The sequence below is a fragment of the Hyperoodon ampullatus genome, assembly GCF_949752795.1.
Source record: "Hyperoodon ampullatus genome assembly, chromosome: 11".
Classification (NCBI taxonomy): Eukaryota; Metazoa; Chordata; class Mammalia; order Artiodactyla; family Ziphiidae; genus Hyperoodon; species Hyperoodon ampullatus.
Window position 1 is genome coordinate 60982846 of NC_136924.1, and position 14072 is coordinate 60996917.

Sequence of the window (14072 nt, forward strand, 5' to 3'; positions counted from 1 at the left end):
GGGCTGGACCCTAACTCCTCCCATCCCCCCAGAGCTGCTGTTGCCTGGTTTTTCATCTATGGTGTGCAGGTCAGAACTGGCTAAATTCAGGAAGGGACATGCCGCATACTCATATGGGTGATGTTTTTTTTTTTGGTCACACTGTGTGTGTGTGGCTTGTGGGATCTTAGTTCCCCGTCCAGGGATCGAACCTGGGCCCTCAGCAGTGAAAGCGCGGAGTCCTAACCACAGGACCGCCAGGGAATTCCTTCATGTGGGTCATTTTAAATGACTAAAGGTGAAGATGAATTACAAACAGGCTTCTCCATCCTTTTCCCAAGGTCCAAACATCTCTCCAATTCTACCCTCCCTGGATCTACTTTAGGAACTAGCCTTCGACTTCTCAGCCACTATCTTCTTGAGGCCATGTTTTTTTTACCCTCAAGCATCGATCTAGCCTCCAATCTAGGAAAGAAAGGGCTTGGAAACTGGTGAAGAAAGGAACATTTGAATTTTCAGAGCTCTCCTATCAGCCAAACTAGATTGCTTTCTTATCCATGGGTAGTTAGAAGGGTACCTTGCTGCTATCCTGTAAGGGAGTGAAGAACACGTAGTACTGCTTTGTTCCCTCCAGCTGCCCCCAGAGATATCTTTCCCCTATTCCTCTAAAATCTTGTCCGCAGGGTGAAAGGAATTCTAAGAGCTATTAAAAAAAGCCAGGCTGGGACTTCCATCTGAGGGGTTCTGGGGGAGTGAGGGTCTAATGATCACGTACAGATTGTTTTGTTAATATTGGACAGAACGCAATAGCTGTCACGTTTTGTTTTTGTTTTTTTTTTTTGCGGTACGCGGGTCTCTCACTGTTGTGGCCTCTCCCATTGCGGAGCACAGGCTCCGGACGCGCAGGCTCAGCGGCCATGGCTCACGGGCCCAGCCGCTCCGCGGCATGTGGGATCCTCCCAGACAGGGGCACGAACCCGTGTTCCCTGCATCGGCAGGCGGACTCTCAACCACTGCGCCACCAGGGAAGCCCCCACATGGAGTTTTTATCATCTGTAAGTAATGTCCTCTTTCCCATGGGAACTGCAGACTCTTGGAGGTAGGATGGTCAAGCCTCAAGTTTCCTTTATCATTCTGATTCCCTTATTCCATCTCTTTCCTCTGATGCATATGATCTGATGGGTCAATGAGGTATCTGGCATTCTTATCTTACAGGGATGCAGCCTTTTCCTAGTCTGAGCTGTGACATGGCTGAAAAAGGAGATACTCTCATCTCAGAGCAGAGCAATTTGGAGGTGATAATGTCGTGCTGCTTTATCCCTTGTATCTGTAAGAAGTAAAGGATTATGTTGGAGGTTGGGCCAGACAAGCTTCAGAGGAGGCTGGCTAGAGAGATATTGCTACCCAGACACAAGGGATTTCCAGGGCAATGTGCTATGTCATTTCTACCTTCTGTTCTTTTTTCTTTCTTTAAGGGGTGGGTGACATTGAAAAGGGGCTGCTGGATGGTTCTGGGTCAACAGGCTCTTTAATGGCCCTCGTCTGACAGGCTGCACAACAGGGCTAGCTTTGGGAAGATAGAGGAAAGCTCTATTATCTTACAGGCAAGTGACTTCTGCTCTTCACCTTTCTTCAGCTGCAGAGGACAGGGACTGCTAAGCACACCTGGATAGTATGACATCTTGGCACAGCAAGTTCAATTGATGTAGCTTTTATTGTAAGAAACATGCAGTTCTGTTCCTGCCAGGCAGAACCCAATCCTCTGGCTTTGGGATTAATGAAAGGCCCAAGTCCTCCATCCCTGAAGAGTTTTCAGAATATGAGACGGACAGGTATGAAGCAAGCATCTCGACCCAGTTTTGGACGTCACTCACACTCCTCTGGCTTAGCTACCAGGGCCCTAAGTGAGTATCACAGAATTAACAGGGTGCAAGGAACCTCAGAGGTCGCCTAGTCAGACCAAGTCTCTTATTTTACTGGTAAGAACTCAGAGGTCCAGAGTTGAGAGTGATGTGCTTGATAAACCACAGTTAGTGGCAGAGTCCCATACAGACCCAGCCATCTACCAGAATTATTTGTAAGGAGTAGGACAGGATGCAGGGAATAGTGTCAGGAAGATATGTGTGCATATGCCAGAGAAAGCCATCCCAGCCCGCATCAAATCCCTCCGACCCCACCCATACCAGGGTGGCAGCAGAAAACGGACTGATGTCCAGTGACAGATTTTTTTTTATATTTAAAAACAAAATCAACCCCCCCCGAAGAACCCCCCAACAAACAAAAAATCAGATTAAATAAAATTTACAGTGAATATACCCAGCAAACATCTGTATGTGCAATTAAATACTGTGTCTGTTACTGCAGCACAAACCTCAAACAAACAATATACAAGTGTTCTGGGGGGTGGAGGGAGGCCCAAGTTTTAACTCTGTGGGGTCTGGGGAGATAAGATGGGGTGGGAGAAAGGGGAAATCAATTTCATTTTGCTTAATTCTTTCCATATAAATATATTCATAAAGGCAAAAAAAGAAAAGGGAGCTTGGGATGGTAAGGAAATAGGAGAACATGGGAGTGTGGGACCCTCCCAATTCTACCTGACCAAAAAATATGAAAGAATTAATTTCATGGTGAGATAAGAGATAAAAAATCATAGAAGAGGATGGGAAAGAGAGGGAAGCAGACATGGGGCCAACCAGGGAAAAAGAGGGACCCTTGGCAGGGGAGTGAGAAAGAGTTCAGTGCCAGTGTGAGTGTCTGTCTCTGTTTCCATCTTCATCCCTACTGTCTTAGGCTCCAGTTTAGTGTCTGTCTGTGGACCTTACCTCACCTTCTGCCTCTGTCTGTGGTCTGACAGGACCCCTTGACCCCCTCTACCCCGCCCCACCCCTGCCATGCTGGTCCCTTCTTCTCCTCCATTTATTGGGAGCTGGCTCGCTCCAGGATCCTCAGGTCATAGTTCTTTTTGGCCACTCGAAGTTTGAAGCGACTCACAGAGTTGTTGAGGCGAAGGGAGGCATTTTGGGCAGCCAGAGGGCTGGGGAACACAGCCACGATGGTGTACAAGGCAGCAAGGTCCGAGTGGCGGCCATTCTCAGCAGTCCCACCGTTGTCCCCCACACCCCCACCAGGCAGCCCCTGAGCATCCTTGAGCCACTGGATCTTGGCGCCGGACATGGCAAGCTGAGTGAAGAGTTTGTCCGCCTCGGTACGGGTGATGCCCTCAGGGAGATCTGTCACCTCCAGCACCCGTCCCAGGACTGGAAGGGGAGGAGACAGGACATGGTTGTAAGAGGTATAGAGTAGGAAGGACTGGCCAGCACCCCAGCAGAGGAGTATCCAGCTGACCAAGTCTGTATACAATGTCCTCAAAAGCCCAGCCTTTCTCACTGAGCCCTTTCCTCCCTCCCCAAATCAACCCAACTCCCTATCATCCAGACTCTGATCAGGGCAACTAGGAGACACAAAGGAACCTTCCTCTTCTCCTAGCCTAGAGATGTAGGCAAGAGGAGACTGGGAATCAGAATCCCAGATTTAAGATCTGCAAACCTATACCTCAGTTCTCTCACAGGGTGCAATTACTGTGAAGGAAGTGTGGCTTTTGGTTATGTTCTTTCACAAAGTTAATAGCTCAGTCTGAAATATGTTCCATTCCCTTCCCAGAGGCTGGCCCAGGTAGATTCCTCTTTCTTATCATCTAGGGAAGTCAGTTTCCCTTCCTTACCTTGTTTAGCAAACTGCTTCAGTAGGCGAAACCCCAAGAGATCTTGTTATGCCTAGTGCGGAAGGCCTGCAGGAGGAGAGTTACTCCCCCACATTCTCTTATCAAGCCTCTCCTAAACTGGGTCTAGAACTACCAAAGGTAGACATCCTAGATCAGGGTCAGGACCACTTCCACAAGATTGTCTGTTAATAGCAGGCTCAACCAGCCCCATCATTGTGTTATTCCCAATTTTCACCCTCATCTTCCCTAGGACTTGGAATGGCTTGGTAAGGAGGACTGAGACACCTCACTTCTCCAGCTTCTCCTTGCTCTTGAGTATGAAAAGGTCCTCTTTTGACTGCCTACCCTAAGCTGGCTTTTCTCACCATCCTGGGCTGGTAATGCAAGGCTGGAGGGGTAAGCACCTTCTTTTGGGGATTCAGCATCCTGTCACTCACCAACGTCTGTTGTCCCCAGGTCAGTGGAGGCAGATTTGAGTGCTTGTCTCTTGCTCCGGTTTCCATGCTTCAATCCACTCTGTCCCTTCAACATTCGAAAGATAACTCTCATTCCAGGTAAATAGTGACTGCCTTACATCCCAGTCTGTCTGAGAGATTAAGGAGCAGTACCCAACCCTGAGGACCCCATCCCACCAGGCAGTCAGACTGGCCAGAGAGTGGCCACCGAGAAACAAAGAGCCCCTCCCTCTTGGCACTGGGGAAGGGGTGACAGGAATGAGTATAGGAGTGGGGTAAAGGCTCTTCCCACTTCGTCCATTCTCTCTGTGTTGTCTCTCTTGTCCACCCAGCTAGTTGAGGTAGATGGCTCAGAAGCAGGGGCCTGGATGAGAAGGGGACTCTGATGGCCCTAAGGCTGGTGGGAGACACCCTTACCTGGTGCACCGTGTAAGTTGACTGGCCATGGAGCAAGGGAGGGCAGATGGACAGATTGTACTGTAATGGCTGGCCCAAGAGGGAGTAGTGACCATCACCTAGGGAGGAAGAGCAGATGGTTTTCTGGGAGTTTGAACTACATGGTATGACTTTTATGAGACTTCATGGGGCTTTGGAGATGGACAGCAACAATGCATACATACTATTCCTACTTTTGCTATGATAGGAGTGCCCATGTCACTGATTTAAGAGTTGTCTCTCTTCCTAAACCCCTCGGCTCTCAGCTGTATCTCAGACAAAGGGGTTATTAGGTTCCTTCACCTTTGAAGAAGGGCTCTGTCCATTGAAGACAAAAGGCCCTGGAGGAAACCTACAGACCCTTATGACTGTCTTATATTTCTCATATAGTTTCTTCTCACCTTAAACCCAGGGCTTAAGTTTCTGACTCACATGAGAGGCAATACAGTGCAGTGGACAAGAACACAGACTTACAGCCAGACTGCCTAGGTTCAAATCCTGGCTCTGTTACTGAAAATGGGATGTTGGGTATGTTTTCCTCTCATTAGCACTGCTGAGGTTAAATGACTATAAGACACTTATAGCACCTATAAAGTAAAGTACTTATAAGTAAAGCACTTATAGCAATGCTTGATACATATTAAGTACCATGTGTTACCTATTATTGGTGATAAATACTATATTTCAGAGCACTTTGAAGTTTTAAACCATATTTTCATCTTATTTTTATACTGCTTTTGATAGCCACGGCAGAAAGCAGATAAGATTATTTCCATCTTATGTGTGATTAACCTCATTTTATATATTAGGAAACTGAGGTTCCATTTTAAGTTCAACATCACAAAGCTAGTTAGTTGTAGAACTAGAATTTGAACCCAAGTCTTTTAACTCAAATAGAGTATTCCCTCTTCTCAAACCATAATGTTTCTGACACCTACCGTTTCTGACACCACCCCATATTCCCAACCCTCAGACTCAGTACTGATGGATTAAACTCTTGGTTATTCATTAGAAAGTTCAGTGAACTTCTTTTCCCTGGCTCATAGTCACCAGGGACTTGGAAGTAAATACTAAATATCTAATGGAGATCTAGAGTAAATTAACTATGGGTAGCACTAAAGAGGGGCAGGTGTCTTTGGCCTAAACAGGGCCAGAGTTGGATGACCAGCCACCCCGCTTCCCTGCCTGTTGCTGCCCTCTCGATCTCCCCACTTGGGAATGGGATGCGAACGGTGAATTTGACAGCAACCAGCCCTTATCTAACCCCTTACCCTGTGCTGGACCCCCAGGACGGGGGAACTGTGTGAGGACAGGAAGGGGACTGAGTCCTGTGCAGACGTTGCTGAGGCTGGTGACAGGAGAGGGTGCTGGAGACTGAGTAGGAGATGTGACGGGGCTGCTGCTCATTTGTGTGTTGGTCTGTGGGAGAGAGAGGAGTACACATCATACGTACACCAAACATTACCCTCTGGATATTCCTATGGCTTGGCTTAAAAGTCACCTCTCTCAGGAAACTTCTCTTGCTGAACTCTGTCAGACTGCTCCTTCAAACTAGCCCCTTAGTCCCTAATTAGTTTGTATTATTATCATTTACTTTAAAATTTATTTTATTTTTGGCTGCGTTGGGTCTTCACTGCTGCGCGCGGGCTTTCTCTAGTTGCGGCGAGCGGGGGCTACTCTTCGTTGCGGTTCGCAGGCTTATCGCGGTGGCTTCTCTTGTTGCGGAGCACGGGCTGTAGGCGTGTAGGCTTCAGGAGTGTGGCACGTGTGCTCCGTAGTTGTGGCTCAAGGGCTCTAGAGTGCAGGCTCAGTAGTTGTGGCGCACAGGCTTAGTTGCTCTGTGGCATGTGAGATCTTCTTGGACCAGGGCTCGAACCTGTGTCCCCTGCACTTGCAGGCGGATTCTTAACCACTGCGCCACCAGGGAAGCCCAGTTTGTATTATTTTAACATCCACTTTTTGACATACTGTTTTAAGTATTCCCTTAGCATTTTCAAGCATGTGTCCCATCTGCCACCTTAAATCTTAGGTTCCTTGAAAGAAGATGCTCTCCTCTATTTCTTGTGTTTCTTCCCAAAAAACGCCCAGGGAAAGACAAGTAACAGAGGTTGCTCAGTCAATGGCAAAGATTACTTCCTGAGAAGAATCTGGTTACCTCCCTGCTAAGACAAAGCTGGGTTGCAGGGACTCACCTGGGGGCTACTGTCAGGACTGTACAGGTCTCCAGGTTTCTGCCCCCGCTGGTCCATGCTGTAATATTTACAGTGACTCCACTGGACCATGGATGGGTTCTGGGGGGGCTGGGGTCCATTAGGGACATTCAGCTGCATGACCACCACACCTGGTCCAGAAGGTGACACTCCTGGGTGGCAGGAAAAAAGCAGTTGGTTGTGAATTCACACTACATTTTAGGCTTGTTAGCTAACCCTAAGTGGGAAAGCCAGTAAGCAAATCCACCTACTGGCTTCAGGGTCACTTAAACTGTGTCCTGCCAGGAATCTGAGATAGTTGCTGATTTGGTCTCTGACTCTCTCTCAGACCAGTGGAAACTTCAAACCAGTGGAAGTTTGAGTGGAAGATGTCAATGCCCTCCTGGCCTTCACCTGGTGAGGGGTACTTTGGTATGCTTGGCAGAAAACTACTTCATTTCTGTCAAAGTTGGGTATTACCAAATGCCCAGGTCAGACTGCTCAAATGTCTGGGCATGGTACAGGTCCCAGTCTGAGGCTTGGGCCAGGGCTGCAGGCACGTGCAGGCTTTTCTGGTAATGGCTGCAGATAAGTCAGCGATCTCTGGTTGTTCTGGAGAAGATAAATGTGTACAGCTTCACTAAGCCAGATCCAGGATATAATTCTTGGGCAAGGGTTGGGTGAATTGGGAACATTTCAAGTAGAGGGAATGGCATAGAGATGTATGTCATACTCAGGAAATGACAAATAATTCAAGGTGCTAAGGCACAGGGACTATGTAGGGGAAGTAGTAGGAGATGAGATACATTTATTCATTTATTCAACAAACGTTTATTGAACATTTGTCTATGTGCCAGTTCCTATGCTGAGCACTGGGTATACAAAACAAACAAACAAACAAACAAGACTGGTCTCTACCCCCATGGAATGAACAGTCTATTAGGGAGTCGGACATTAAACAAATAGCTGGTGTCAGAGTTTGAAGAACATTCTGGTGAGGGTTGTATCCCGTAGGTGTTGGGAACAGGACTTGTGTTTCAGAGAGCTAACCCAAGTGGCCGAATGTAAGATGGCTAAAGGGAGGGAGAGACTAGTGTCCAGAAGACTAGTTAGGAGGCTACTGAAACAAAACAAAGTGATTATGAATTAGAGCAGTGACAGCAGGAATGGAGTGGGAGGGGGAGACTCTCTGAAGGTTTTACTGACAGGTTCAAGGTGACTGACTGGATGCAGCCCTGAGGTTTTAGCCCAGGCAACCATGGATATAGTCTTACCCTCTCACAGTCTGGGGGAAAGAAAGGGCTCAATGAGGAGGAACATTACGTCCTGAATCTTCCTCATGGTGAAAAGCAAGGTAAGGGGTCAGGGAGAAGCAGTCTGATAGACAGTTCCTGCTGGGACAGATGAGCAGGAGCTCTGCTTCCCCACGGGGGACTGTCCAGCATGAGGCTTTGCTCTTGACCCCCCAGACTATATTTCTGTGGATGGACAGGCTGAGTTCATGTGTGTGTCTGGTGGTAGAGAAACGGGACTGAGGGTCGCTAGCTCGAAAACCTGCTGCAGTGCTGCTGTCTTCATGGCTCAGTGCTCTGGGGCTGCCACTGCTGCCGCCATCGCACTGCTTCCTGTGATGGGCAATGTTGCAGCCTCTGCCCTGGGCACCAGTCATGCTGGGAAGTGAGCGTGATTGCTTTTCTCAGGTAGCATCAGTCAAAGGAAAGGAAAAGAAACAGTGGAAGGTCTGAGAGAACAGCTCAGGAGACACAGCATCTGTTGTACCCTATTCCCCAGTTTGTGCCCACCCCCATCCTCTAGGGCTCATATAATCAGAGAGCACAAATACTCAGAGCGACAGGCTCGACAGGCTCACCTCTCCCCTTCCCCTGCCAAAGGGGACAGGGTATTCATCAGCATGGCTTATAAAAGGGCCACAGGAAAACTGTACAGTTGTGAAGTGTCATGCATTTAACAACTCCCCCTTTACTATAGTTGCTCTGGGCATTGTATTTCCCCACCCTAAGAGCTGCACCTGCTCCAATGTTCTTTACCCACAAAACTGCAGCTGATCTTATTCAGACAACTCACTGCTACCTGAGGGGGCCAACGTAAAAATAATCAAATGTATAGCTTTTCTGGAAGGCAGCTTATAACCTGAGCCTTTTGCCCTGGGCCAGGAAAAGGTAGAGGATGTGTGAGTATGTAGGGTGTGGGCATAAGCAAGGCAGGAGAAGCTCTTTCTAATACCAACATGTAGCCATAAGGAGCTCTTAGGGAGCTAAAGTGGAGGGGGAAAGAGAACAAAGTCCTCATATTATTTTCTCTGATCGCAACAAAAACAAAGGCAGGGTTCTCAGTTGCAGCCTCATTCCTGAGCTCCTCCCCTCACTGAGTCCTCTCCCGCTGACCTGGAGTGTTGTACCTTCACTCAGCTGAGGACAGAGAGCACTACTCTGCTGATGAGATGATTTTTATGCTTCTCTTCCTCAAGCCAGAAGCTGGTGGCATCCATTAGCAGCTTAACTGTGGCTACTTCTTAATGCACGTGGCAAAAAAAACCCCAAATCCCCCAAAACGAAAACCCCCCACAGCACTGCCCAGTGACAGCGCTTCCACATAATCACGTTGGGGGACGGAGCCTGGGTTGGAGTGGGAAGGGGGAGAAGGGAGTTGAATAAGGAAATCAATTTCAGCTTGAAAGCTCTGAAAGGGGAGGGAACGTGTGAATGGCTTTTTAAGTGGCATCATTAAACCTGGGCAGAAAGGTCGATTGGGCAGAGCAAACCACATATATGTAAACAGATGACATTTATGTCTGGCAGAATTGCTTTTGTTTAGTTTTTGTTCTTTTTTAAAATTGCTGAGGTAGAAAACTGATAAGGCTTCTTCCTTACCATCTGAAATCAAATCTATGGAAAGAAATGTCCAGAGAAATAAAATCCCACAGGCATCTTTCCCAAATTACAGGATAGAATCCTATAGTATCTTCGTAGTTTTCCATTTTTTTGGTGGGGAGAGGGTTATCTTCAGGGAGTGGGGAGTGAAAAGAGTTAGTCTCAGCTTTGGAAAGCCCTCAGCAACAAAATGAGCCAGTAAGTAGGTGAGAAGCTATTTCTGTATGTACCTCACTCTGGCCGTGCTGCTGTGTCACTGTGAGCTGAGAGTCTGTGCACAGGTTTTACTGCCATTTCATGTCTGTGTGCCTCTTCCCCAGACAAGCATCCCTGTAGAAACCTCAAGGGACCTGCAAGTCTCTATTTTAGTGGGAAGAAAAGTATTTCCTCAGGTTATGGTTATATCTAATATCATAGTGGAGGAATTAACATCCAGGCCTGGGGGTAAACTGGGCAACTACAAAAATGTATTAATAAGCTGGAACAATTGCTCTAGGAACAGCCAATCCTAATCCCTACCTTTATTTTTGGAAAAGTGACCATGTTGCTACATGGGAGAAGGGCGGGTGACTGTCCTCTGAAGGTGACATAGCAGCCCTTGTGGGGAATGCCAGCCTTTTATCTTTCCAGTAAAGGGCAAACTGGAAAGGAAGGTGTAAGAAGCACTTTTTCTTTTCTTCCACTTCCTCTTAGATTCCCATGAGCAGGGACTGAAGACTTTTAAGATCGATGCTATGGTGAATAGGTCTCTTAGATGATGTGGGTGGAAGAGAGGGTCCCATCATCTAGGAAAAGTACAAGGGGTCAGTCAGAAGCCTAGGGTCAATCAGCATAGCCAGAAGGAAAGGAAATAAAACAGAAAATTCTAAAGCAGCAAGGAAATTAGATGATGAAGAGGGTTTTGTCTATTTCTATTAATTTGGGAAGAGCCTAGATTATCTCCTTCCAATCCCAGTCCAGATCTCTAGTGCTGCCAACTTTCAGAACAACAGCTGTTTCAGTTTACTTAATTAACCCAGCACTAGGTCCAGAGTAGGTACTGAAAAATTATTTTCACTTGATTTGTTTCTAATTCATCTTGTATTTGCAGATGAAGAGACATAACTGCAGAGACCCAACAGATATACTGATATACCACTAAGGATATATACAAAAATTCACATACAAGTATACCCATATGCACACGCACACACTTATTTTAACAAACAGGAGAGAAAATGCCCTGAGGTGCCAAGCACCACCACAGGCTACAGCAGTTCTTGGAGCTGGTTTCTATAATTTCCATACCCCGCTGGGAATCTGAAGGTCAAGTGCCCCTGGCGGACACAAGGAGAAACAGCTAGAGAGACCAATAATGTAATAAAGGGTAGTAAAGGTTGGTGAATTTTAAAACCTCATCCTGTAAGAGATCTATGGTTGGTCTGGATAAAGGAAGAAGTCATTACATTGAAGGTAAGAACTGATCATGTCTTGTGAGCAAGCTTAATTCTGGAATCTACTCCAGAGCACCTAACATAGAGTACAGAAAATCTTACGTGAAAAATATTCCATTTCTAAAATGAGAAAAATTGGCAAAATACCTCCTTCTCACCAGAAGAGGGAACCCTAACATTCCCACAATAGAGCTGAATAGGGATGGCTGGAGGCTACCTTAACCTCCTCCCCTCCAGAACCCGTGAAGTCTACTTAACTGCAGCATAATGATATGTCAGGGTTGGGTGAAAGGGAAACAAACAGGAGCAGTTGTACTTGGTGTACTGGGGGAGTTCTTGGCAAAGACAGATAGTGAGAGGCTGCAAGGCATAAGTCCATTCATCTGGGATAACTGGCCCCTCCAAAGAAGGCCTTTAGCTATTTAACATGATATCCATTTATTTCCTACTGGAGGGAAAGGAATAGAGTATATAGAAACCTGTTGAAAATGTGTTACTGAGGATGTAGCATGGGTTATAGAAAGTGAAAAGACCCAAGTTCAAGCTCTAGGACTGTGATCTTAGGCAAGTCATTTATTCTCTTTGAGTTTTAAATTTCCTCTTCACTAAGTTGTGGTGAGAATGAAAATGACACAGTGTATGCGAGCACATATGAAAAACCACTAAACAAATCTAAGATATGATTTTAAAAGCATTTTATCAGCCTCCTTCACACTCCCAAGAGAAAAGAAAAGCTGTTTACAGGAAGAATGAGTGGAACAGACAGAAGTAAGCACTCTGTGTCTCAAAGGCATGTTGAGTGGTGAGTGTAGTGTTGGATTCAGCAAAGAGGGAGAGGGAGAGGGAGAGGAGAGAAAACAAGGAACTCAAATCGACATGTGACTCCCCAGGGATAGGGATCAGGCAACCAACCTCACCTCTTGAGGGGTCAATTTCAGCACCTCTGGAAAACACCAGCCAGCTAGGACTTTGGTCTTCCCTCATGATGGGGTCACAGTTGGGGACAGAGCCAATCCCTGAACTCTCTTTGTCCTTCCCAGCTCTAAAGCACAAGTCCTTCAGCAGTGTTTGCTCTCACCAGTGCCCAAGACCCCTCAATTCTTTATCCTCTTACCTGAGTACTGCTGTGGCATCTGTGGTGGACTGCAGGGAGAGGGAGACTGAGGCATCTGGTACTGCTCAGAGCCAGGAGGTTGCAGAAACCCCACAGAAGGGCTGGGGAGATGGAGAAGAGAAGAGTGGTAAAGCGGTAGAGGGAGGAACGCAACTCCTGGCAGACAGCTGTTGCTTCCTGGGCCTCCCCTGTGGGAAGTCAAGGCAGCTCCAAGCCATTCCCAGACCAATTTGCCATGCAATTTCTAAAATCACTCATCAGTTCAAAGTTAATTATATATATTTGTACTTGATCATCTTTCAATTAGGAAGCTGCTAATCAGCGCTACAGATGGAATGTTAGTAACACATGCTCTTCCTAACAGTGTAGAAACACCAAACACATACACATGTGCACGCACACAAACAAACACACACACACACACACACACACACACACACACTCTGGGAAACACCGCAGAAACACGAAGAGAATGCCAGAGACAGACACACAGGGCTAAAGTGCTAGAGAGAGATGGGCAAAAAATAACTAAGGAGATTTAGGATATTTTCTCAATGGCAAACACATATAGTCAACTAAAGACAAATGGGGAAAAATCTCACAAAACTCAAGACAACATGGAGACATAAACATAAAAAGACAGAAATGTGGACACTGAGAGAGACACAGAAATACATCAAGGTAGGCCCATACTTGAGTTCTAGTCCCAGCTCTGCTTCTACTAACTAGTTCTGTGACTTTGGGTAAGTTTCTTAACATCCTTAGTTGGAATTTCCTCATTTATAAAAGAAGGGAGAAAAATAAAACAAGGGGGGCTTCCCTGGTGGCCCACTGGTTGAGAGTCTGCCTGCCAATGCAGGGGACACGGGTTCGTGACCCAGTCCGGGAAGATCCCACATGCCGCGGAGCGGCTGGGCCTGTGAGCCATGGCCGCTGAGCCTGTGCGTCCGGAGCCTGTGCTCCTCAGCGGGAGAGGCCACAGCAGTGAGAGGCCCGTGAACCGCAAATAAATAAATAAATAAATAAAAATAAAACAAGGGGAGTGGACTATTAGACACTTAGAAATGTCTAAATACTTAGACATTTCTAAGGTAACTTCTACCTCTAAAATTCTATTAGCTATGAGCTATGCTAAGATAGATATAAATAGACATATAGAAATAGGCTATCTCAGATTCATCCATGGATATAGATGTACACAGAAAAATTTACATATGTATACTCCAAATTGCTTTTTTAAAATAATAAGCAGTCTCTATCTCATAGTTCTGAATCCCACTGATAAGAAAAACAAAAAATGGGGGAAATTATAAAGCTTCTGTCTCCGAAGCAGGAATTTTTCCTGCTGATGAATTCTTATGCAAATATTTAATTGACAAGAAGAGGAGAATGAACTCCCTCATGTTCTACCTGCTTTAGGGTACCACTGGGATCTTTACCCCTGCCTTTCTTTCCCAGTGGAAACAAAACCATGGTGCAACAGTTGCTAAAGGTCTGTGGGAGATGCACCCCAACTCTCTGGGAGTTCTCACCTTGTACCGTTCTGCTGAGCTGGAGGGATCATGCTGTAATACACTGGTACGCCCCCTGCTGGGAGGCCCCCTTGCACAGATTGGCTCGCAGGGACCAGCATGGGTTGCTGGAAAGGCGGCTGGACCACATTTTGCGAGTCATTACCCACTGGGATCTGGGTGGAGACAAGAAGAGAATGACCACTCTTACTCCTAAAGAGTTCATCCAAAGAACAGCCTCTAGTCATCACTAGACCAGGACACTCTAACCTCCTTCCCTACCTTTAGAGACTCCTATTCTCCTTACCTGTGTAAAGGAACTGCTTAGAGCTACCTCCATTCCC

At 46.6% G+C, this 14072-nt stretch overlaps 1 protein-coding gene across 10 annotated transcripts in view; it reads right to left on the reverse strand.

Moving 5' to 3' along the window:
* Positions 1-2895: 2895 nt before the first annotated feature.
* R3HDM2 (R3H domain containing 2) overlaps positions 2896-14072 on the reverse strand; it is a gene marked incomplete at its 3' end in the record, with an annotated part of 154599 nt that continues 143422 nt past the window's right edge. For all 10 annotated transcript variants that reach the window (XM_079715075.1, XM_079715068.1, XM_079715072.1 and 7 more), the window contains 7 exons: positions 13750-13904; positions 12218-12318; positions 6783-6952; positions 5862-6009; positions 4573-4670; positions 4138-4222; positions 2896-3236 (listed from right to left, as the gene is read on the reverse strand). In XM_079715075.1, the coding sequence (XP_079571201.1) occupies positions 2896-3236; positions 4138-4222; positions 4573-4670; positions 5862-6009; positions 6783-6952; positions 12218-12318; positions 13750-13904 (1098 nt within the window). The remainder of the gene's footprint in view (positions 3237-4137; positions 4223-4572; positions 4671-5861; positions 6010-6782; positions 6953-12217; positions 12319-13749; positions 13905-14072) is intronic.